The 26,526-nt window shown below is 41.7% G+C and overlaps 1 protein-coding gene across 1 annotated transcript; it reads right to left on the reverse strand.

Moving 5' to 3' along the window:
* Positions 1–525: 525 nt before the first annotated feature.
* Positions 526–25,424, reverse strand: Cfap161 (cilia and flagella associated protein 161). Its single transcript, NM_001100581.1, has 7 exons — positions 25,351–25,424; positions 24,644–24,733; positions 23,884–24,119; positions 22,810–22,900; positions 4,914–5,072; positions 1,928–2,001; positions 526–1,193 (listed from the first exon to the last, which is right to left on the reverse strand). Exons 1-7 carry the CDS (start codon positions 25,417–25,419, stop codon positions 1,001–1,003), a joined length of 912 nt encoding a protein of 303 aa, NP_001094051.1. The 5' UTR covers positions 25,420–25,424; the 3' UTR covers positions 526–1,000.
* Positions 25,425–26,526: the final 1,102 nt, after the last annotated feature.

Genomic DNA, 26,526 nt, shown 5'->3' on the forward strand with positions numbered 1-26,526 from the left:
GGGGCTATTTGTTCTGTTATAATATTTCAAAGGAAGAATGAGTAATTGAATAAATAAATGGAAGGATATAGGAAGACATACTTCATTCTGTCAGACTTTTCCTTTTAATTATGTTTTTAATTATGTGTATTTGTGTGTCAGGGAGGACATGTGAGGGCAGTGCCCGAGCAGGCCAGAAGAGGGCACCAGCTCTCCTGGAGCTGGAGTGACAGGCAGTTGTGCCATCTGACATGGTGGTTGAGAACTCATCTCAGACCCTTTGGGAGGGCAGTATGCATGCTTAGCCACTAAGCCATCTCTCCAGCCCCATTGTTGGGACTTTTATAATCACATGGATGACATCATTATTGGGTTGGCTTCGTAGATCAGCTAGAAGTAAAGGTATTCTGCAGTATGAAAATCATAGATTTTCATAAGATCATAAGATCATAGATTCCCCACTCCCTCACCTTGAGCAGAGGATCTGACATCCCAGGTTGGAGGCTAAAACCAAAGTAGGCTGTTTTTCAGAGCACCACAGGGACATGCATTTTATCCCAGCACCAAGAATTCAGTGGTAGGGGGATTTTAATTCCAAGGCAAAGCTTCATCTCATAGCTACACATTGTTCTACACAGAAGAAAATTAGGGGACAAACAGCAGTGTCAAAACATCCGCAAACTTCTGACCTCTTTATTGCATAAACCCAGTTTTGGAAAGGAGCACAGGCCTCGTTGGTCCTGTAGGCAAGGGGCTCTGAAGGGGGGCACTAAGTTCTTCACAATTGGGATATCAACAAAAGCTGACTTAATCTCAAATACAATTCATTTTCAAACACTATTTGCTCCCCAGAGCCAGGCTCCCAACATCAATTTAGTAATTTTAATGTGGTATGTCTTTTAATGATGTATTCATGGAATTCTTCACCTACTGTAAAACTGCTTGGGGTACAACCAAGAAGATTGTTCCTTTCTTTTAAGACCTGCAGCTGACAAGAGCCACACGAATGCCTGGTACGTCACTATGTATTGATGCCCATGGCCTGCTCCACGGCCCGGGTATCCACTGCAATAGGTTTAGAGATGTCTAGCATGGTGTTGGACTTATTTCTGGGATTTCCAGTAACCAGCATCCAGTGGTTCTTGGGTTTTTCAACTCTGTGTGGATCAAAATGTGTGTGAGCGGCAACCTCAGCTTCCTTCCCAAAGTAGGTCCTGGAACCGAAACAAAAATGGATTCCAGTTAGAAACAGAGTGTAACACTCCATGAATGTTTGTTGATTCATGGACATTGTCCTTCCTAGAAAAATTCCTGTTGGGTCAGACCTCTGTACAAAGCCCAAGAAGGCTCCTAAAATATGGTACATGCGCAGAAATGTTTCACCCATGTCTGCAGAGGATTAGGCTCATAGGGACCCTCTATAGCCAACATCTCTATTGAGTAGACTTTAGTGAATAGCAATATCAAAGTTTTACACAAAGCAAATTTTCAGCACTGGAATTCACAATTATGATATTTAAACATATCAGATATAATATCAGTCAATAGATAATGTGTGGGCAGTGTAGAAATCTCAAAGTAATTCTCAAAACAAAACACTAAGTTTATTTAATGTTAAAATTAAATATTGGCAGAATTAAGACTGTTGGCATTTAAATTTCGGCCAATCAAAATTCTAGGTAATAAACATATAGACCATCTGTGAATTTAAAGCAAATTTTGTCTTTTGATTATCTTAATCATTGAAAACTAAAAATTGATCCTTACTTTTAAATAATTTCTTATAAACCTTGGTGATAAAAATAAATCAATGTTGTTGCTTTTAACTGAGCATCTAAAAATCTTTACCTCGCACATCTAGACAAGGAGTTTTAGTTAAACAACTCTGCTTTTACATGCATGACCCTGAGCCAATTAGAGCACTCTCCTGCATCTGCCAGTATCATACCTTAAGGAGAGATTCCGGTGGACTGCCAGGGCTCGATTTGTGTGACGATGATAGATGACAATCTTTTCATTTGCCTTTACAGGATAGGAAAAGAAAGTGCTATTAGCATTCTGTCCACTTTCCTAGAAGCAAAAGTCTAGGAATATATTAACATATTCATTTCAGTGTGGTACATATGTAACTTATAAGGCCGCAGAACTATGATGGTTTGATGGAATGCATCATGGTAGATATCTACATGGTAGAATAATCATTCAAAGTCGTATCGAAGAAGACTTTTGACAATGCAAAATATAGCTGATGATATTAAATACACACATGTGTGCATGAGTGTATACACACATGCATATATTCAGGAGTTCCTATTTATGCGTGTGGTATGCATACATGTTTGTGTGGGTCTTTGCACACATGTGGGGGGTGCCTGTGTACATGTGTGTTTGTACACATGAAGGCCAAAGGAGACAATGGGTATCTCCCCATTGCATTCCACCTTGTTCTTTGAGAAAGCATCTCCCACTAAGCCTGGAGCTGATCAACTAGATAGGCTGCCCAGAGAGCCTCAGGAATACTCCTGCATCTGCCTCCTAGCACTAGGATTACAGGGTACATGCTGACTTACCTGCCTTTTACATGGGTACTGAGATAAAAATTCAGGTCCTCAAACTTGCGTAGCAGTGCACAGGACTCTACCTACTGAGACATCTCCATAGCTACTCAGGATGTCATTAATATATATCATATATCATATATATATGTATATACATGTATATGCATAGAAAATAGCATATAAAGTCGTTGCTTCTGGAAGATTGAACTAATACTGGTGGTTTTCATATCTGTACTTTAATGATGCTGAAAATGAATAGATAATGTGTTTATAATTAGAATTTCCTGGAGACTAGGACTTGGCTGTATACCTCATGCTAGCCTAGGACTCATGATCCTCTTTCCTCAGTCTCCAGAATGTTGGAATTACAGATGTGAACTAACACAATTGGCCAAATAAATCTTATAACCCTGGCTCTTGTAAGATGAGTGCTGTCAGAAGGAAAGCGGCTGTGCCTGGCATGCAAGCTGCTCTGGTGCCCAAAGCCATGCCTTACTGGTGAGCAGAGTCCATTTCACAGAACTCTTCATCAGTTAAAGCTACTACGATCGTAATTGGTCTGGACAGGACCAAGGCCAGCCCAGTCTCTTATAAACCGACAAAACATGAGCAGTGACCAAGCCAGAAAATCCCCAACAGACAGGAATATCCATCCGTCTGTCTGTCTGTCTGTCTGTCTGTCTGTCTCTCATCCTTCCTTCCTTCCTTCCTTTCTTCCTTCCTTCCTTCCTTCCTTCCTTCCTTCCTCAACAGCCTCAGTCTGGCGCCAGTCTGCTCTCCCTTGAGAGAGGAGTAGTTGACATGCTCAATTGTAAGATCTCCCTTGCCTTCAGGTCAGCTCCTAAGCCCCAGCATTCCCCTTTACTGGAACTGTCTCCAAACCTACCTAACTAAAGTCTCTCAGCTCCTTCCTGGCAGCACTTGCTTGAGGCACCCCACTTCCCCAGTACACATTTGTCTCACCTCCACAGCTGATGTCCCTAACTCACTTAGCCATAGCTGCAGCTGGAGGTCTACTGAGACAGCGATAGCATGTGTGAGGTAGCTTAGGGAGTCCTGGGCTCTCTGGCAGACATGCAAGCTTGCCTGAGTAAAAATCAGACCTTCCTGGACCACAATGAGGTGAATCATCACTGGGACAAAGAATTCATGCAACCACATTACTCTCACAAAGAAGCACAGCCAGGGCCGCAGACAGCAATGAGCTATGACTTAACCTTTGGGTCCTCACAAAACTCCCTAAGGAAGTATCATGAACACCTCTAGCTTACAGAGGCACTGACTAGAGGGGATGAAGATCATAGCCACTACTGTCCTAGAAAAGCCAAACTTGGAAAGGATAGCTACAGAGAAGATTCTGCCAAGCTTGCTTTGTTGTGGATAAGGTGACCACCCTCCACCTTGTACAACTGTGGAAGAGCCTCCAGGAGCCAGGGTGCCCTGCTAAAGCCTTAAAGAGATAGACCCACTGAGTGGGACAGATTCAGAGTAGCCTGGGACTGTAGCCCCTTTCCTGACTAGTTTTATAAAGCTGCTGATGGCAGATGCTCCCAAGTGATTTCTGATAAGTCCTGTGTAGCAGATGCCTCCTTTGATTTGAGAGGTAGCAGAAAGCTTGCTTTGAGCCCGTGGGAGCCTCCCAAAAGAGTCATGCCCCGAGTCTAAACCAAGAGTGACCAGGGACTACCTCAGTACCTGCTTGTTGTCCCATCCCTTCGCAAGGCTGCCCAGGATCTTGGAAGATGGGAACTTAAAAATCATCAAGCAAGTGGTGCAGGCACTTGGAAGAATGAAGAGTTTCAGTTCAATCTGGGCTAAAGAGTGAGGAAAGAAACAGGAAGGGAGAGAAAAAAAGAGGGAAGGGAGGAGGGAAGGAAGGAGGTAAAGGAAAGCAGAAGAAAAACAAAGGGAAGAGATGAGAAGGTGGATAGAAAGAGAAAAAGGAAGAGGGGCAGGGATGGAGGAAGGGAAGGGAGAAAGGGGGAGGGAGAGACAAAAGGAGGAAAGGGAAGAAGGGCAGAAGAAAAGGAGAGAAGAAAAATGGGGGAAGAGGCTGACCTAATGAAGACTACATGGACGAGACTGGGAAGTTGTATTACATGTTGGGCTTTCATACATCGCTGACAGCCTGTATTGGAAGTGTCCAGGGCTCCCAGGTCTTTTGCACAGCCCTGAGGGTGATTCTAACTCGCAACCAGGGTTGAGAGAAAAGGGCTGCCTCACACTGCTGCTATCCACTTTTGAGTTACAAAGGAAAGAAAAAGATGAAGTCTATTTGCTATTGGAGCTACAGCGAGCCTCTGCTTAACTGGCAACTGTGAGCCACAGTCTGTCCCTGCAGAGCCCAGATCCCATTGTCCCATATGCCAAGCTCACCCTGACTGGGAAGCCTTCATATTCCAAGCGCAGCTGGGGGTTGAGGAAGGCAGCCTGCCACCAGTTCAGATGGGTGACCGTATCTGTCAGAGTCACCTCCTGGAGCCAGGACTTCACAGAAGACTTCAGAAGGGTCCTGTGGTCACTTGTTAAATACAGCTAGAAACAGCAGCACACACATGATTTGAGTCACAACCACCCAGAAAGCTGGAGAATGGATGACCAAATGAACTGCATTGCAAGCATTTTCTAGAACCCTGTTCCTACCCATCTTATGAGAAAGCACAATTCCCCCCTTGCTTAGGAATATGTCAGAATAGTATCTCTCCCCCATCTTTCCCTTCCTCCTTCCTTCCCCATATCCTGTCTTTCTTTTCTATGATGGTTTAAATGAGAATGGCCCCCAAACTCATATGTTTGAATACTTGGGCCCCAGTTTGGAGGAACTGTTTGGGAAGGATTAAAAGATGTGGTCTTGCTGGAGGAGGTGTGTCACTGGAGTGGGATTTGAGATTTTAAAAGTCCACACCATCTGTTAGCTCTCTGTCTTTCTGTCTCCTGCTTCAAGATCAGGTGTGAGCTCTCAGCTACTGTACCAGCACTGTCTCTGCCATTCTCCCCACCATCCTCATGGCCTTGTAATAACCTGGAACCATGAACCAGGTCACTTTGGCCATGGTGTTTTGTCACAGGAATGGAGAGGTCAGACATTTTCCATACTCCATTTCCTGCTCTCAGTCTGTTTCAAAACACGGGGCCTGTGTCTGGGTCTTAGGCACTATAAATAACATTGCTGAAACTGGGCACCTGAGATCAGGTACTCTTCAACCTGGAGCTATCACAGCTGGCACTTGCTCGTGAGTGACCTTGGCCATCTGGAATCCATGTCCCCATTGGGAACAGATGTCATCTGCATGGCTATGCTTTGCCAAAGCTGTCCCATCCTGCGAGAAGTCCAGATGGTTCTCCTTGCTAGCTAGCTCTTTGCTTGTTCATCTTCACCTTGAACATGGATGAGGATTCTCTGCCTTTTAGCAAGTTTTTAGTGTGTTTGAATTTTTAGATTTTATTTATGTGTATTAAGCATGTATGTGTATTGAGTATTTTATCAGCATGTATATGTGTGTGCCATGTGTGTGCCTGATGCCTGCCAAGAAGGGCATCCAAACCCCTAGGACTGTGTGGATGCTGGGGATTAAACTCAGGTCTTCTACAAAGCAACAAGTGCTCTTAGTCACTGAGCTACCTACCTGGCCCCCTCATCAATGTTTTTTGTCTGTGAAGCTATGTTTGAGGTGAGACAAAGAAGTTGTGAGTTTTAATCCTCTGAACATTCTCTACCCAGCAAGAGAGGAGATGGTCTGTGAATAAGAGAAGTATCTCGCTACCCTCTGGATGTTCACTGTCCTCCCATGTGACTGGTGATTCCCACAGTGGCATTACTTGGGATACAAGGCTAAATGAGAGGATTGTCTATGCTTAGAGGTGTTCCCCAGAAGCCAGAACAAACTAATGGGGCCTGAACAAAAAGATGGATGATGTATGTGCTGTGGAGAAAGAGAATAAGCTGGACCTGGGTAGGGAAGAACTTTGCTGCAGTGACATTCAAAAGACTCTGGGCGGGAAAGAATAACAATATCAAGACCAGTGTTACTGCCACGTGAAGAGAGTCATAAAACCTGACCAAGATCTAAAACGCCTTCCTAAGTGAAGTCAAGACGCTTCACAAGAGTAAAACCGTCAAAGCTATTAATAAAAAAGCACTCAACTTTACAGTGTCAAGCAAGCACAACGTGACTTTTTCTCTGCAAAGGCGGAGGAATAGGGAAAGATAATTACTCCACTTAACTCAAAGATTAATTCCCAATGTAATTCAGACAAAGAAAGATAATGGGGGAAAACAAAGATCTGTCAAAGTGTATTAGGGTGCTGTATAATTACAACATTGTAGTCCCAGAGTAAAAATAGATGACTTCAGTGGATCAAAATAGAACACTCAGGAAGAGCATGTAGTGCAGAGGATGAGTTAATATATGCTTAGGGAAGCATAGCATGTCAGAAGGAAGAATTATTCAACAGGTAATACGCGAAATGATTGGTCACTTGGGAAACTCAAGTGGAAAACCTTTTACCAAAATAAATCTCAAGTGTGTTAAAGAACAAATTTAAACTATTCTGTTAAAATATCAAGCTGTAAACATCTAGAAATTAATACTTGCTTTTCTTTTTATCAGATGTCTAACAGACTAGACCTTAAAAGCAATGGAGGAGCTAAGGAATTAAGTCAGTGAACAAAAGCTCTTCCTGCACAGCCTGCTGGCCTGTGTTTGGACCTGAGGAGCCCACATAAAACAGCTAGATGCAGTAATGTGCACATCTGTAATCCTAGATATCCTGTGGGAAAACGGGAGACAGAGAGTTAAGAATTGCCTGCCATCCTATGGGCCAGCTAGCCTGGAATACATAGTTTAATAACAGAAACAAGAAAGACCTTCCTCAAACTAGGAAGAAGGTGAAAACGGACTCCTAAATGGTGTCCTGTACAAACTCTCTCTCTCTCTCTCTCTCTCTCTCTCTCTCTCTCTCTCTCTCTCTCTCTCACACACACACACACACACACACACACACACACACACACACGCAGAGGGGTTGGGGGTGGGGATGGGGGTTAAGAAGGTGACTTCAAGCCCTCAGGACAGACGAACAGAGGAACAGTCTGGAACAGGATCTTTCCCACTTCTGTCTTCACAAGGACCTAACCCTGTGCCAAGGCTCTCTGTGCCCAAATCCCCTCTGGGAAAGAACTGGTCTCCCAGGAGTGCTGACACAGAGGTGTACAGGAGGGTCAAGCCACTGTCAAAGACAGCAAGACCAGCTAACACCAAAGATAATCAGATGGTGAGAGGCAAGTGCAAGAACCTAAGCAACAGAAACCAAGGCCACTTGGCATCATTAGAACCTAGTTGTCCCACCACAGCAAGTCCTAAATACCTCAACACACTGGAAAAAGCAAGATTCTGATTTAAAATCACATCTCATGATGATGTTCGAGGACTTTAGAAGGATATAAGTAACTCCCTTAAAGAAATACAGACAACATAGGTAAACAAGTAGAAGTCCTTAAAGAGGAAACAGAAAAATCCCTTAAAGAATTACAGGAAAATACAACCAAACAGGTGAGAAAATGAACAAAACCATCTAGGATCTAAAAGTGGAAATAGAAACCATAAAGAAATCCCAAAGAGAGACAACCCTGGAGATAGAAAACCTAGGGAAAAGATCAGGAGTCATAGAGGCAAGCATCATCAACCGTATACAAGAGATGGAAGATACCATAAAAAAAATTGATACAACAGTCAAAAAATGCAAAACACAAAAAGCTCCTAACCAAAAACATCCAGGAAATCAGCACACAATGAGAAGTTCAAACCTAAGGATAATAGGTATAGAAGAGAGTGAACACTCCGAACTTAAAGGGCCAGTAAATATCTTCAACAAAATTGTAGAAAAAAATCTTCCTTAACCTAAAGAAAGAGATGCCCATAGGCATACAAGAAGCCTACAGAACTCCAAATAGATTAGATCAGAAAAAAATTCCTCCCATCACATAATAGTCAAACACCAAATGCACAAAACAAAGAAAGAATATTAAAAGCAGTAAGGGGAAATGTCAAGTAACATATAAAGGCAGACCTATCAGAATTACACCAGACTTCTCAACAGAAACTATAAAAGCTGGAAGATCCTGGGCAGATGTCATATGGACCCTAAGAGAACACAAATGCCAGCCCAGGCTACTATATGCAGCAAAACTCTCAATTAACATAGATAGAGAAAACAAGATATTCCATGACAAAAACAAATTTACACAATATATTTCCACAGGTCCAGCCCTACAAAGGATAATAGATAGAAAACTCCAAAACAAGAAGAAAAACTACACCCTATAAAAAGCAAGAAAGTAATCTTTCAACCAACCCAAAATAAGAGAGCCACACAAACAAACATAACTCCACCTCTTAAAAAAAAAGAACTATACAAAGAATCAACAAAACCAGGAGCGAATTCTTTGAGAAAAACAACAAGATAGATAAACTCTTAGCCAAACTAACCAGATATTGGTCCCTAATATCTCTCACCATCGAAGGACTCAATTCCCCAATAAAAAGACATAGACTAACTGACTGGATACATAAACAGGGCCTAGCACTTTGCTGCATACAGGAAACACACCTCAGTGACAAAAACAGATAATACCTCAGAGCAAACGGCTGGGAAAATTTTTCCAAGCAAATGGTTCCAACAGACAAGCAGGAGTAGCCATTCTAATATCAAATAAAATCAACTTTCAACCAAAAGTTATCAAAAAAGATAAGAAAGGGAAATTCATACTCCTCAAAGGAAACTCCACCAAGATGAACTCTCAATTCTGATTATCTATGCTCCAAATGCAAGGGCACCCACATTTATAAAAGAAACTTTACTAAAGTTCAAAGCAAACACTGCACCTCACACAATTATAGTGGGAGACTTCAACACCCCACTCATCAGTGGACAGATCATGGAATCAGAAACTAAACAAAGACACAGTGAAACAAACAGAAGTTCTGAACCAAATGGATTAAACAGATATCTATAGAACATTTTATCCTAAAACAAAAGGATATATCTTCTTCTCAGCACCTCATGGAACCTTCTCCAAAATTAACCATAAAATTGGTCACAAAACAGGCCTCAACATATACAAGAATATAGAAATAATCCCATACATCCTATCAGATCACCATATTGAAGCCTGGTCTTCAATAACAACAAAAATGACAGGAAACCCACATATACATGGAAGTTAAACAACACTCTACTCAATGATAATTTGATTAAGGAAGAAATAAAAAGAGAAATTAAAGACTTCTTAGAATGTAATGAAAATGAAGGCATAACATACCCAAACTTATAGGGCACAATGAAAGCAGTGATAAGAGGAAAACTCATAGCTCTGAGTGCCTCAATAAAGAAACTTGGGAGAGCATACGCTAGAACTTCACAGCACATCTGAAAATCCTAAAACAAAAAGAAGTAAATACACCCAAGACAAGTAGATAGCAGGAAATAATCAAACTCAGGTCTGAAATCAACCAAGTAGAAACAAAAAGAACTATACAAAGAATCAACAAAACCAGGAGCGAATTCTTTGAGAAAAACAACAAGATAGATAAACTCTTAGCCAAACTAACCAGAGGGCACAAAGACAGTATTCTAATTAACAAAATCAGAAATGAAAAGGGAGACATAACAACAGAAACTGAGGAAATTTAAAAAAAAGCATCAGATCCTACTACAAAAGTCTATACTCAACAAAACTGGAAAATCTGAAGGATATGGACAATTTCTAAACAGATGCCAGGTAACAAAGTTAAATCAGGATCAGATAAGCAATCTAAACAGTCCCATGACCCCTAAAGAAATAGAAGCAGTCATTAAAAGTCTCCCAACCAAAAAAGCCCAGAACCAGATGGGTTTAGTGCAGAATTCTACCAGACATTCATAGAAGACATCATACCAATACTGTCCAAACTATTCCACAAAATAGAAACAGATTGAGCACTACCCAATTCATTCTATGAAGCCACAATTATGCTCATACCTAAACCACACAAAGACCCAACAAAGAAAGAGAACTTCTGAAAATTTTCATTTATGAATATCAATGCAAAACAAACTGGGCTTGGGGACTTAGCTCAGTGGTAGAGCACTTGGCTAGCAAGCACAAGGCCCTGGGTTCGGTCCCCAGCTCCGAAAAAAAAAAAAAGAAAGAAAAAAGAAAAAGAAAGAGAAAGAGAGAGAGAGAAAGAAAAAGTCTCACAAACTGAATCCAGAAACACGTCTAAATGGTCATCAATCACGATTCAAGTAGGCTTCATCCCAGGGATGTGGGGGACGGTTCAATATATGAAAATCTATCAAATTCAACTATATAAGCAAACTCAAAGAAAAAATCCACATGACCACTTCATTACATGTTGAGAAAGCATTTGACAAAATTCAACAGCCCTTCATGATAAAAGTCTTGGAAAGATCAGGAATTCAAGGCCCATAACTAAAAATAGTAAAAGGAATATACAGCAAACCAGTAGCCAACATCAAACTAAATGGAGAGAAACTTGAAGCAATCCAACTAAAATCAGGGACTAGACAAGGCTGCCCACTCTCTCCCTACCTATTCAATATAGTACAGGAAGTCCTAGCCAGAGGAGGTCAAAGAGACACAAATGGGAAAGGAAGAAGTCAAAATATCACTAGTTGCAGATGATATGATAGTATACTTAAGTGAACACAAAATTTCACCAGAGAACTCCTAAACCTGAAAAACTTCAGCAAAGTGTCGGGGTATAAAATTAACTCAAACAAATCAGTAGCCTTCCTCTACTCAAAGGATAAACAAGCTGAGAAAGAAATTAGGGAAATGACACCCTTCACAATAGTCACAAATAATATAAAATACTTTGGTGTGACTATAACCAAGAAAGTGAAAGATCTGTATGACAAGAACTTCAAGTTTCTGAAGCAAGAAATCGAAGAAGACCTCAGAAGATGGAAAGATCTCCTATGTTCACAAATTGGCAGGATTAATAAAGTAAAAATGGCCATCTTGCCAAAGGCAATCTACAGATTCAATGCAATCTCCATCAAAATTCTAATTCAATTATCCATAGAGTTAGAAAGAACAATTTGCAGATTCATTTGAAATAACAAAAAAACAAGAATAGTGAAAACTATCCTCAACAATAAAAGAACTTTTGGGAAAATAACCAATCCTGACCTCAAGCAGTATTACAAAGCAATAGTGATAAGAACTGTATGGTATTGGTACAGAGACAGGCAGATAGATCAGTGGAATAGAATTGAACACCCAGAAATGAGCCCACATACCTGTGGTCACTTGATCTTTGACAAAGGAACTAAAATCATCCAGTGGAAAAAAGACAGCATTTTCAGCAAATGGTGCTGGTTCAACTGAAGGTCAGTATGTAGAAGAATGCAAATTGATACATTCTTATCTCCTTGTACAAAGCTCAAGTCCAAGTGGATCAAGGAAGGACCTCCATAAAAAACTAGATACACTGAAACTAATAGAAGAGAAAGCGGGGGATACCCTTAATCACATGGGCACAGAGGAAAATTTCCTGAACAGAACACCAATGGTTTATGCTCTAATATCAAAATGAACAAATAGGACCTCATAAAATTGCAAAGCTTCTGTAAGGCAAAGGACACTGTCAATAGGACAAAATGGCAACCAACAGATTGGAAAAAGATCTTAGCCAATCCTCCATCCCATAGAGAACTAATATCCAATATATACAAAGAACTCAAGAACTCCAGAGAATCAAATAACTCTTAAAAAATGGGCTACAGAGCTAAGCAAAGAATTCTCAACTGAGGCCAAATGGCTGAGAAATGCCCAAAGAAATGTTCAGCATCCTTAGTCATCTGGGAAATACAAATCAAAGCAACTCTGAGATTCTGCCTCACACCAGTCAGAATGTCTAAAATCAAAAACTCAGCAGATGCTGGTGAAGATGTGGAGAAAGAGGAACACTCCTCTATTGCTGCTGGAATTGCAAACTAGTATAACCACTCTGGAAATCAGTCTGGTGGCTCTTTAGAAAAGTAGACATAGTACTATCTGAGGACTAAGCTATACCACTCCTGGGCATATACCTAAAAAATGCTCCAACATATAACAGGACACATGCTCCTCTATGTTCATAGCAGCCTTATTTATAGCCAGAAGCTGGAAAGAACCCAGATGCCCTTCAACAGAGAAGGATACAGAAAACGTTGTACCTCCACACAATTGAGTGCTACTCAGCTATTAAAAACAATGAGTTTGGGGTTGGGGATTTAGCTCAGTGGTAGAGCGCTTGCCTAGGAAGCGCAAGGCCTTGGGTTCGGTCCCCAGCTCCGAAAAAAAAGAAAAAAAAAGCAAAAAAAAAAAAAATAAGTTCATGAAATTCTTAGGCAAATAGATGGAACTAGAAAATATCATCCTGAGTGAGGTAACCCAATCACAAAAGATGGTATGCACTCACTGATAAGTGAATACTAGCCCAAAAGTTCGGAATACCTAAGATACAATTCATAGACCACATGTACCTCAAAAAGAAGGAAGATCAAACTGGATACTTCAGTCCTTCTTGGAAGGGGGAACAGAAATACTCACAGGAGGAAATATGGAGACAAAATATGGAGCAGAAGAAATAGCCAACAAGAGTCTGCTCCACCTGCGAATCCATCCCATATACAGCCACCAAACCCAGATCATAATTCAGACGCCAAGAAGTGCATGCTGACAGGAGCCTGATATAACTGTCTCCTGTAAGGCTCTGCCAAAGTCTAACGAATACACAGGTGATGTTCACAGCCAACCGCTGAACGTAGAACAGGGTCCCCAATGGAGGAATTAGAGAAAGGACTGAAGGAGCTAACAGGGTTTGCAACCCCATAAGAACAACAACAATATCAATCAACCAGATGCCCACCCCACCCCCAGAGCTCTTTGGGAATAAACCTCCATTTAAAGAGCACACAGGGATGGACCCATGGCTCCAGCCACATATGTAGCAAAGGATGGCCTTGTCTGGCATCAGTGGGAGGAGAGGCTCTCGGTCCTGTGAAGACTTGATGCCCCAGAGTTGGGGAATGTCAGAGGCAGGGAAGTGGGAGGGACTAGGTGGGTGGGTAGGAGAATACTTTCATAGAAACAGGGGAATGGGATAGGGAACTTCTGGATGGGAAACCAGGAAAGGTATATCAATTTAAATGTAAATAAAAATATCCAATAAAATAAAATCTTTCTTTTTTTTTCCTCCATCTTTATTAACTTGGGCATTTCTTATTTGCATTTCGATTGTTATTCCCTTTCCCGGTTTCCAGGCCAACATTGCCCTAACACCTCCCCCCTCCGCTTCTATATGGGTGTTCCCCTCCCTGTCCTCCCCCCATTACCGCCCTCCCCCCCACCAATCACATTCACTGGGGGTTCAGTCTTGGCAGGACCAAGGGCTTCCCCTTCCACTGGTGCTCTTACTAGGCTATTCATTGTTACCTATGAGGTTGGAGCCCAGGGCCAGTCCATGTATAGTCTTTGGGTAGTGGCTTAGTCCCTAGAAGCTCTGGTTGGTTGGCATTGTTGTTTATATGTGGTCTCAAACCCCTTCAAGCTCTTTCAGTCCTTTCTCTGATTTCCTTCAACGGGGGTCCTGTTCTCAGTTCAGTGGTTTGCTGCTGGCATTCGCCTCTGTATTTGCTGTATTCTGGCTGTGTCTCTCAGGAGAGATCTACATCTGGTTCCTGTCAGCCTGCACTTCTAGATAAGATGGATTATCTTTCAAAAGGCAAATAAGTAAACCCAAATCTATACAGAGGCAAAGAACACATGGTTCTCAGGGCAAAAGATTGAGGAAGGTGGAGAGAGGAAGGAAAAGTGAGAATATAGGAGGGGTGGGGCAAAGTTACAGAGAAAGGTACAGGTACTGCAACAATCAAATACCCTTTCCTGTTTGCCTCTTTGTTCAAATTAGTAAAGGTTACTCTATGACATTTGTCACACTTTATGTACTGCTGTTGAGAATACCGATTGGTGCAATCAATTTAAAAAGAACCAGTTACATACTATCTTTAAAAACAAAACACAGGTTGCCGCCTTCACAGGGAGTTCAAAAGCAGTCCCCCACGAGCAACTTCAGCCACGGGACCACAGGTAGGACCAACTTTTCTGCTCCAAGTGACCTGCCTGGACGACTCAGGACACAGGCCCACAGGAACAGCTGAAAACCAGTAGACAGGGAAGACTACAAGCCCGAAAGCAGAACACTCTGTTCCCATAACTGGCTGAAGGAAAACAGGAAACCAGGACTACAGCACTCCTGACACACAGGCCTACAGGACAGTCTAGCCACTGTCAGAAATAGCAGAACAAAGTAACACCAGAGACAATTTGATGGCAACAGGCAAGCACAGGAACCCAAGCAACAGAAACCAAGACTACATGGCATCATCAGAGCCAAATTCTCGACCAAAGCAAACACTGAATATCCAAACATACCAGAAAAGCAAGATCTAGATTTAAAATCATATTTGGTCATGGTGCTGGAGGACTTCAAGAAAGACATGAAGAACTCCCTTAGAGAAATGCAGGAAAACATAAACAAGTAGAAGCCTATAGAGAGGAATCACAAAAATCCCTGAAAGAATTCCAGGAAAACACAATCAAACAGTTGAAGGAATTAAAAATGGAAATAGAAGCAATGAAGAAAGAACACAGGGAAACAACCCTGGATTTAGGAAAACAAAGGAAGAGACAAGGAGCCATTGATACAAGCATCACCAACAGAATACAAGAGATAGAAGATAGAATCTCAGGAGCAGAAGATTCCATAGAAATCATTGACACAACTGTCAAAGATGATGTAAAACGGAAAAAGCTACTAGTCCAAAACATACAGGAAATCCAGTACTCAATGAGAAGATCAAACCTAAGGATAATAGGGATAGAAGAGAGTGAAGACACCCAGCTCAAAGGACCAGTAAATATCTTCAACAAAATTATAGAAGAAAACTTCCCTAACCTAAAGAAAGAGATGCCCATAAACATACAAGAAGCCTACAGAACTCCAAATAGATTGGACCAGAAAAGAATCTCCTCCATCACATAATAGTCAAAACACCAAATGCACAAAATAAAGAAAGAATATTAAAAGCAGTAAGGGAAAAAGGTCAAGTAACATATAAAGGCAGACCTATCAGAATCACACCAGACTTCTCTCCAGAGACTGTGAAAGCCAGATGATCCTGGACAGATGTCATACAGACCCTAAGAGAACACAAATACCAGCCCAGGTTACTGTATCCTGCAAAACTCTCAATTAACATAGATGGAGAAACCAAGATATTCCATGACAAAACCAAATTTACACAATATCTTTCTACAAATCCAGTGCTACAAAGGATAATAAATGGTAAAGTCCAACATAAGGAGGCAAGCTACACCCTAGAAAAAGCAAGAAACCAATTGTCTTGGCAACAAAACAAAGAGAAGAAAAGCACATAAACATAACTTCACATCCAAATATGAATATAACAGGAAGCAATAATCACTATTCCTTAATATCTCTCAACATCAATGGTATCAACTCCCCAATAAAAGACATAGATTAACAAACTGGATATGCAATGAGGACCCTGCATTCTGCTGCCTACAGGAAACACACCTCAGAGACAAAGACAGAAACTAACTCAGAGTGAAAGGCTGGAAAACAACTTTCCAAGCAAATGGTCTGAAGAAGCAAGCTGGAGTAGCCATTCTAATATCGAATAAAATCGATTTTCAACTAAAAGTCATCAAAAAAGATAGGGAAGGACACTTCATATTCATCAAAGGAAAAATCCACCAAGATGAACTCTCAATCCTAAATATCTATGCCCCAAATACAAGGGCACCTACATACGTAAAAGAAACCTTACTAAAGCTCAAAACACACATTACACCTCACACAATAATAGTAGGAGATTTCAACACCCCACTCTCATCAATGGACAGATCATGGAAACAGAAATTAAACAGAGATGTAGACAGACTAAGAGAAGTCATGAGCCAAATGGACTTAACGGATATTTATAGAACATTCTATCCTAAAGCAAAAGGATATACATTCTTCTCATCACCTAATGGTACTTTCTCCAAAGTTGACCTTACAATTGGTCATAAAACAGGCCTCAACAGATACAGAAAGATAGAAATAATCCCATGCATCCTATCAGACCACCACGAGCTAAAGCTGGCCTTCAATAACAATAAGGGAAGAACGTCCACATATACGTGGAAGTTGAACAATGCTCTACTCAATGATAACCTGGTCAAGGAAGAAATAAAGAAAGAATTAAAGACTTCTTAGAATTTAATGAAAATGAAGGTACAACATATCCAAACTTATGGGACACAATGAAAGCTGTGATAAGAGGAAAACTCATAGCTCTGAGTGCCTGCAGAAAGAAACAGGAAAGAGCATATGTCACCAGCTTGACAACACACCTAAAATCTCTAGAACAAAAAGAAGCAAATACACCCAGGAGGAGTAGAAGGTAGGAAATAATCAAACTCAGAGCTGAAATCAACCAAGTAGAAACAAAAAGGACCATAGAAAGAATCAACAGGACCAAAAGTTGGTTCTTTGAGAAAATCAACAAGATAGATAAACCAGATAGCCAGACTAACGAGAGGACACAGAGAGTGCGTCCAAATTAACAAAATCAGAAATGAAAAGGGAGACATAACTACAGAACCAGAGGAAATTCAAAAAATCATCAGATCCTACTACAAAAGCCTATATTCAACAAAACTTGAAAATCTTCAGGAAATGGACAATTTCCTAGACAGATACCAGGTACAAAAGTTAAATCAGGAACAGATAAATTATTTAAACAACCCCTTAACTCCTAATGAAATAGATGCAGTCATTAAAGGTCTCCCAACCAAAAAGAGCCCAGTCCAGATGGGTTTAGTGCAGAATTCTATCAGACCTTCATAGAAGACCTCATACCAATATTATCCAAACTATTCCACAAAATTGAAACAGAAGGAGCACTACCGAATTCCTTCTATGAAGCCACAATTACTCTTATACCTAAACCACACAAAGACACAACAAAGAAAGAGAACTTCAGACCAATTTCCCTTATGAATATCGATGCAAAAATACTCAATAAAATTCTGGCGAACCGAATCCAAGAGCACATCAAAACAATCATCCACCATGATCAAGTAGGCTTCATCCCAGGCACGCAGGGATGGTTTAATATACAGAAAACCATCAACGTGATCCATTATATAAACAAACTGAAAGAACAAAACCACATGATCATTTCATTAGATGCTGAGAAAGCATTTGACAAAATTCAACACCCCTTCATGATAAAATTCCTGGAAAGAATAGGAATTCAAGGCCCATATGTAAACATAGTAAAAGCCATATACAGCAAACCAGTTGCTAACATTAAACTAAATGGAGAGAAACTTGAAGCAATCCCACTAAAATCAGGGACTAGACAAGGCTGCCCACTCTCTCCCTACTTATTCAATAGAGTTCTTGAACTTCTAGCCACAGCAATCAGACAACAAAAGGAGATCAAGGGGATACGGTTTGGAAAAGAAGAAGTCAAAATATCACTATTTGCACATGATATGATAGTATATTTAAGTGATCCCAAAAGTTCCACCAGAGAACTACTAAAGCTGATAAACACCTTCAGCAAAGTGGCTGTGTATAAAATTAACTCAAATAAATCAGTAGCCTTCCTCTACACAAAAGAGAAACAAGCCAAGAAAGAAATTAGGGAAATGACACCCTTCATAATAGTCCCAAATAATATAAAATACCTCGGTGTGTCTTTAACCAAGCAAGTAAAAGATCTGTACAATAAGACCTTCAAGCTCTGAAGAAAGAAATTGAAGAAGACCCCAGAAGATGGAAAGATCTCCCATGCTCATGGATTGGCAGGATTAATATAGTAAAAATGGCCATTTTACCAAAAGCGATCTACAGATTCAATGCAATCCCCATCAAAATACCAATCCAATTCTTCAGGGAGTTAGACAAAACAATTTCCAAATTCATCTGGAATAACAAAAAACCCCAGGATAGCTAAAGCTATCCTCAACAATAAAAGGACTTCAGGGGGAATCACTATCCCTGAACTCAAGCAGTATTACAGAGTAATGGTGATAAAAAACTGCATGGTATTGGTACAGAGACAGACAGATAGACCAGTGGAATAGAATTGAAGACCCAGAAATGAACCCACACACCTATGGTCACTTGATTTTTGACAAAGGAGCCAAAACCCTCCAATGGAAAAAAAGATAGCATTTTCAGCAAATGGTGCTGGTTCAACTGGAGGTCAACATGTAGAAGAATGCAGATCGATCCATGATTATGACCCTTGGACTTGTTAAGTCCAAGTGAATCAAGGACCTCCACATCAAACCAGATACACTCAAACTAATACAAGAAAAAGTGGGGAAGCATCTCGAACACATGGGCACTGGAGAAAATTTCCTGAACAAAACGCCAATGGCTTATAGTCTAAGATCAAGAATCGACAAATGGGATCTCATAAAACTGCAAAGCTTCTCTAAGGTAAAGGAAACTGTGGTTAGGATAAAACGGCAACCAACAGATTGGGAAAAGATCTTTACCAATCCTACAACAGATAGAGGGCTTATATCCAAAATGTATATACAAAGAACTCAAGAAGTTAGACTGCAGGGAGACAAATAACCCTACTAAAAATTGGAGTTCAGAGCTAAACAAAGAATTCACAGCTGAGGAATGCTGAATGGCTGAGAAACACCTAAAGAAATGTTCAACATCTTTAGTTATAAGGGAAATGCAAATCAAAACAACCCTGAGATTTCACCTCACACCAGTAAGAATGGCTAAGATCAAAAAACTCAGGTGACAGCAAATGCTCGAGAGGATGTGGAGAAAGAGGAACACTCCTCCATTGTTGGTGGGATTGCAGACTGGTACAACCATTCTGGAAATCAATCTGGAGGTTCCTCAGAAAATTGGACACTGAACTACCTGAGGACCCAGCTATACCTCTCTTGGGCATATACCCAAAAGATGCCACAACATATAAAAAAGACACGTGCTCCACTATGTTCATTGCAGCCTTATTTATAATAGCCAGAAGCTGGAAAGAACCCAGATGCCCTTCAACAGAGGAATGGATACAGAAAATGTGGTACATCTACACAATGGAATATTACTCAGCTATCAAAAACAGTGACTTTATGAAATTCATAGGCAAATAGATGGAACTGGGAAATATCATCCTGAGTGAGGTAACCCAATCACAGAAAAACATACATGGTATGCACTCATTGATAAGTGGCTATTAGCTCAAATGCTTGAATTACCCTAGATGCACAGAACACATAAAACTCAAGAGGGATGACCAAAATGTGAATGCTTCACTCCTTCTTTAAAAGGGGAACAAGAATACCCTTGGCAGGGAATAGGGAGGCAAAGTTTAAAACAGAGGCCGAAGGAACACCCATTCAGAGCCTGCCCCACATGTGGCCCATACATATACAGCCACCCAATTAGATAAGATGGATAAAGCAAAGAAGTGCAGGCTGACAGGAGCCGGATATAGATCTCTCCTGCGAGAGACAGCCAGAATACAGCAAATACATAGGCAAATGCCAGCAGCAAACCACTGAACTGAGAACGGGACCCCCATTGAAAGAATCAGAGAAAGGACTGGAAGAGCTTGAACAGGCTCGAGACCCCATATGAACAACAATGCCAACCAACCAGAGCTTCCAGGGACTAAGTCACTACCCAAAGACTATACATGGACTGACCCTGGGCTCCAACTGCATAGGTAACAATGAATATCCTAGTAAGAGCACCAGTGGAAGGGGAAGCCCTTGGTCCTGCCAAGACTGAACCCCCAGTGAACATGATTGTTTGGGGGAGGGCAGTAATGGAGGGAGGATGGGGAGGAGGAGGAGTTAGGGGGATGTTGGCCCGGAAACCAGGAAAGGGAATAACAATCGAAATGTAAATAAGAAATACTCAAGTTAATAAAGATAAAAAATAAAATAATATAAAATAAAAACAAAACAGGCTCTCACTCTGCAACATAGATGGGCTTGGAACTTACAGCAATCCTGCTTCAGCACCCTGAGTGCTGAAATTAATAGGTGTGTGTCACCATATCCAGCTTTCAATACTTCTAATTATAATCACATTCTTGATATCAGTAATTCTATGCCAAAAAAAATCTATTCTGAAGATAGATAGAAGTTAGTGATAACTGGGAAGGGGGGGAAGCTTTGAGCATTTCCTCATAGATCCTGATGGAACCTTATATATGACATAAAAATAGTATAACAATCCCAATCTGTTAGGTACGGAGGCACACACCTGCAATCTCGGTACTCAGAAGGCTGAGGCAAGAAGAGCACCAGTTCAAGGCCAGCCTTAGCTGATTAGTCAGACAAATAGGGGGAGAGGGGAAAGAGGAGGGGAGGGGAAACAAGTACATTTGATTTCCTGAACATAAAATAAAGGCTTGGTAGCCATAGTACTGCCACACAGGAGTGTATATTAGGCTCTTCCTGAACATAATTGTGAAGCTGTGCTTTGAAAACACTGGAGTAGAAAGAACTCCGATGCTTATCATAGTCACACCCGACTTTTGTTATTTTTAAGAAGACATATAGAAAACCATAAATAGAAGAAGCCAAACGCTGGTGTGCTGATCTCTGGGTACAGCACTCCTGTCTTGGTGACTTAGTGTTTTAATTTTGCATCTAAACTCAGGCTGCGGGTAGATACCTATGCGTGGCATAAGTTGACTGACACTGTTGGTTTGTCTTTGTGGTACCAAAAAATGATGGTAAAATGTCACACCAGACAATACTAGAATCACCCATTTACTGAAATACGTTGGTGTTATTTTTCTCAACGTCAGCAAATTGTCACAAGAAGTAGCTCTTGGTGTTTTGATGGGGGTCTTATTTGGGCTCACACTTTAGAGAGTCTATCACTGAGGAGAAAACTTGGGAGTGGGAACAGCTTAGCACTATGGTAGTGCATGTGAGGCCCCTGATTACATCTCAATAGACCGGGGAGCAGAGAGGTTGGCCCAGAACCTAAGGCAGCTATAACCTATAAGACCTTTCCTTCCCTGAAAAGCACTTCCTCCAGCTTTCACAGGACCACTATCAGTTGAGAACTCAGTATTCAAACAAAGGAGCCTATAGGGACACATTTTGCATCCAAACCATAATAGTACATACATCCCTGCTCTGTCGTTTAGTAGCTTAACTTCTGTGTTCCCAGTGTCCTTGTCAGAGACTCGCGTGAAAAGAGATTGAGTTAGTATGAAGCAATGGCGGCACTGCCTGCATGGTGCTCAAGTTTTGAGTACTCAGATGGTTAATTTACACAAATCCCTTTGACCCAGCTTCCACGTGAAATCCAAGCACATGCTTATCTGATTCTGTGTCTGTTGTGTTTTGTTGAGATAGGTCTCACTCTGTAGCCCAGGTGAGTCTCAAACCATGTCAATCCTCCAGACTCAACCTCTCAAGTCCTGGGCCTATAGGTGTGCGCCACTGCCCGGGCCTATTATACTCCATAATCTCCAAAGTATAGGAGGATTTTAGGAACTCAAACCTCCTGGCTTCTACATACTAATATTGTCCTTATTGCTTATTAGAAAAAAAGGATTTGCTAATCAAAAGTTTAAATTGAGGGGGTTGGGGATTTAGCTCAGTGGTAGAGCGCTTGCCTAGCAACCGCAAGGCCCTGGGTTCCGTCCCCAGCTCCGAAAAAAAGAAAAAAGAAAAAAGAAAAAAAAAAGTTTAAATTGCCAGAGTTGGGCTCAATGACCCATGCCTATAGTCCCAGATATTTGAGACACTGAGACAGGCAGGAAGGTCACTTTGAGTCTAGGAGTTCAAGATTAGTCTGGGCAATGTATATACCTTGTTAGTATTCATGGAAAATGGGAAATGTCAGTTAACCCAGTCGTTTAATTTGATGTTTAAAGTAGTATATAGATTTTTTTTTTACTTTTGACGGCTGTATTACATAAAAAAGACTTTTCTCTCTTCACTCCATAGCTTTTATGGATGGGGATGTTGTTGTTGTTTACAAAGGGGAAAAAAATCAGGTACAAAATGCCCACTGGAACCTACAGGCTGAATCCAGCAGAAACAGAGCCCTCATCTGCACGGTCCCTTCAATGGGTAGCTATTGGCCATCTTAGAAAACTAGACTGATAGGTGGCAGTAGGCACACAGGAGAAGACTCACCATCTTGCCTTCCAGTCCTGCTGGTATCCCCAGACAGAAGTCCTGCCCGTATACAACCACTTGGCCCACATTGCAGCTGTTAGCATTGTTACTAGAGGGTGAGAGCGACAGGAAAGCGTGAGGCCTACCTCATTCCCACACTTTTCTTGACTGTATATTCACATTCAGGACTAAATTAACAAAAGCTTCTCTTCCTTCTGTTTTGTTCACCCTGGCAAAGACCTCAGTCATCCCAGAAAACATCAGGAGAAGCCGATGAGAATCACTGGCTAGAATCCATCATCGAATTGTGCAACATTCATTGAAATATTCTTGCGCACCACCTTATACTTGTATCTTTATTTGGGAAAGTGCATGGATTTGGTTTTTGGTGTTTTGAGAGTCTCATATTGAAGCCCAGGCTAGCTTTGAACTTTCTCTGTAGCCCAAACTGACATGGAACTTTCAGGAAACCTCCTGTCTCAGCCTACTGGGAGTGCTGAAGTTACAGGTGTAAGCCACCACAGCCAGCTATAAAAATCTTTTTGTTTCAGCCTTAACATCTAGCTAGCATGCTATTCCCTGCCCTGCCCCACAGGTCAAACCCAGGGCCTCCCAACTCTGTAGACTTTGACCAGAAAGGACGAAAAATGCCATGTTAGCATAAGCCAAGGTCATGTGCGCTGACATTTTAAGACAGAGCCAAAGTTATACCTGTGCAGGCATTGAATACAATCTTCCCTCATAATTTTCCAGGGAGTAAAAATGATCATCAACTTTACCACAAACCATTTTTGTACTCAAGAAAAATTAAACAAAAGATGCAGACAACAGTTTCTATTCTTGTCACTGAAACATTGTCACAAAATCAACCAAGTGAAATCAGTAGTTTTGAATTGTGATTGTATGTCTCTAAGGGTCCTGTTGATCATTTTCAAAACTTCAAGTCAGTTTTAGTAGATGATTGATTAGGGTTCTAGAGACCCTCAGACATACAAGGCAAACACTTACTGACCAGTGTCTCCTCATCTCAGACTGTTTTCAAGCTACAAATCCAAGCATATAGTTCAGTCCTCTGAATCTGAGTGTCTCTACCTCAAAATGGTGAAGGTGTTCCTGCCTATCGGGGCGATGGTCGGCACAGCAGTCACACCACATGGTATCTCTAAGTCATCGTTAAGTTGTGCTTTAATTTCATCTGGGCTCATACACAGGCTCAGGTCTCCTCTCATAAACACGCCAGCTTCCTCCGTCAGGACATGGTCAGGATTCACAAGGATCACTTTGTCACCATAGTGGACATAGCCATCTTCAGATACCGAAAGCTGCAACTGCAATTTTAATAGAAATTTTCCAATAAGCTACTCAATTCCTTAGCCACTGAGGCCAAGGCCCCTCCCAGGTGTACCTCCTTTCCTTCTCAGACTAGCGCCATCTCAGTAAGGCCCTCCCTTCCTCAGATCCTTGGTTAGTGTCCTTCAGGCTCCCCGTGACCCCAAACAAGATCATGTGAAGCTGTTGGACTCTGCATAGTATTCCACTGCCAAGTCATTCAACATTTGTTAAATGTGTTTTGCCCAGCAACTGAAAGTCACTTTACTTGTGAAAGCATTAATCCATCCCTTCATTGGAAAACGCAAACAATTAAGTAAACACAGTTAAGTACACAGAATTAAGGGCAGACTTCCCTTAATGTTTCTAAAATCTAGAAGAGTTCTAAACACTATACTTTTCAGATTAATTTTTTTAAAATCCAGTTTCCAAAACGGTTACTTGTTTATAGAAATTTTCTTTGCTTAACTCATACTTAACTAGACAGAATTTTTTTGAAATTGGGTTTGGAATTTAACATTACCGGTCTCAAAATGTGCTTCTTCAGTCTTCTGTTTCTCTGAATAAGAAGCTCTCCCTTTTCCCTCTTCTCTAAGAAGTGTCGCAAGCGCTCCTGGGGATGCAAAGACTGAGTGAACAGGAATCCGGGACAGAGCTGTTGAGGAGCAGATACTGAGAACATTTCCCTCAGGAGCACCCCGAGTTCAAAGACAGTTTAAGAACACAAAAGGAAACGTGATCCCTATAGGGATGGCAGAAATGTCAGCAGCATGTCACCGTAGTATCTGGGGGCGGGGAGTATGGGGGAGCGAGGGGAGGGGGATGAGAAGAGAAACTCAGGAAGAAAAAAAGGCCAGGGCCCCTTTGCGTATCTCATCCAGAATCAATCAGAAGTAGTAGGTATATAGGAAACCAGCAGACTCTACAGGGGTCCTCCTGACTGTGGGGAGGATGTGAAAAGTCCAGACCTCGCCATATGCTTGTAATCCAGAACCTTCCCAGGACCTAAGAGTGCCACAAACCTAGTGAAGGCAGAGCGCCCAAGAGGCGGCAAGCTGCTCTTGCTCTGGGTTTTGGACCGAGACATCCAGTGAGCCTGGGTGCTCAGAGACAGCGGGTGGCAAAGGTGCTTGGGGTAGAGGCTGGGAGAGAGGATGCTGAATGCTCAGCAGAGAGAGAATATGCATGGTAGGGTCTGGGATCCTAAGGATGCGAGAGGAGTCTCAGCACCTCCTCCTGGTAGACATCTTCGTTCCAGTTGCCCATCCGCACTCCAGGACCATACACATTCCGCGCCATTGCCCCTTGCTCTCTTGAAAGCCAGCACCAACCTCCGCGGTGCGTTAGCGTGCTTCGTTGCCATGACGACCAGGCAGCTGCCAGTTGGTCAAGGTCTCTTTGGCTGGCCAATAAGTGACAGCATACTAAACTTGCCTTGGGCTGCCACGCCCCCTCCACCTCACCCTGCCCCTCCCACCACTGCCACTGTCTCAGATGACCAGCACTCAGAGCAGATCTGGGTAACCCCTAGGGAGGACACTGTTCCCAATGCTCCCTAGGCAGGGAAAAAAAATCTTAAAACTTTTTTTCTGTTGTTTTTCTTGGGTTGGGTTTTTAGGTTAGGGTATGGATACAAACCCCAGGCTGGTCTTGAACTCATGATGTAGCACAGTCTGAGCTTGAGGTGGGAGATCTTGACTCTACCTCCCAATGGTGGAATAACAAACTGTGCAACCTACAACCGGCATAAAATATTGATCATCTTCTTGTCTTTCTCCTTCTCCTTCTCCTTCTCCTTCTCCTTCTCCTTCTCCTTCTCCTTCTCCTTCTCCTTCTCCTTCTCCCTCTCCCTCTCCCTCTCCTTCTCCTTCTCCTTCTCCTTCTCCCTCTCCTCCTCCTTCTCCTTCTCCTTCTCCTTCTCCCTCTCCTCCTCCTTCTTCTTCCTCTTCCTCTGCTTCTTCCTCTTCCTCCTCCTCTTCCTCCTCCTTTTCTTCTTCTTTTCTTTTCTTCTTGTTCTGATTCTCCTCCTCACTCTTCTCTTTTTCCTCTTCCTCCTCTTCTGCTTCTTCTTCTGCTTCTTCTTGTTTGGTTTTTCTGTTTGTCTCGTTTCGTTTGCTTCTGAGATTGGAATCTAAGGTAAAGTGCTGTGGAACTTGAGTGTCTCTAGATTTCGTGTGGAAGCATGGTTCAACGGCAGCCTACTTTCCTAATTCTGGTCAGCAGCAACTTCACAAAACAGCACCTCTTCACTGTAGACAGTGGAAAACTGAAACACAAAAGAAGGGGCATTACTAAAACTTCACAGCTTCCAAAGGAAGAAACTACTGCTAGCAAATGTTTATGTGTACACCTCTATGACAGTCTGTATTTTCACAAATTTTATAGCAACCCTCCCTTCCCATGTCC

Source organism: Rattus norvegicus, chromosome 1 (genome assembly GCF_036323735.1).
Source record: "Rattus norvegicus strain BN/NHsdMcwi chromosome 1, GRCr8, whole genome shotgun sequence".
NCBI lineage: Eukaryota > Metazoa > Chordata > Mammalia > Rodentia > Muridae > Rattus > Rattus norvegicus.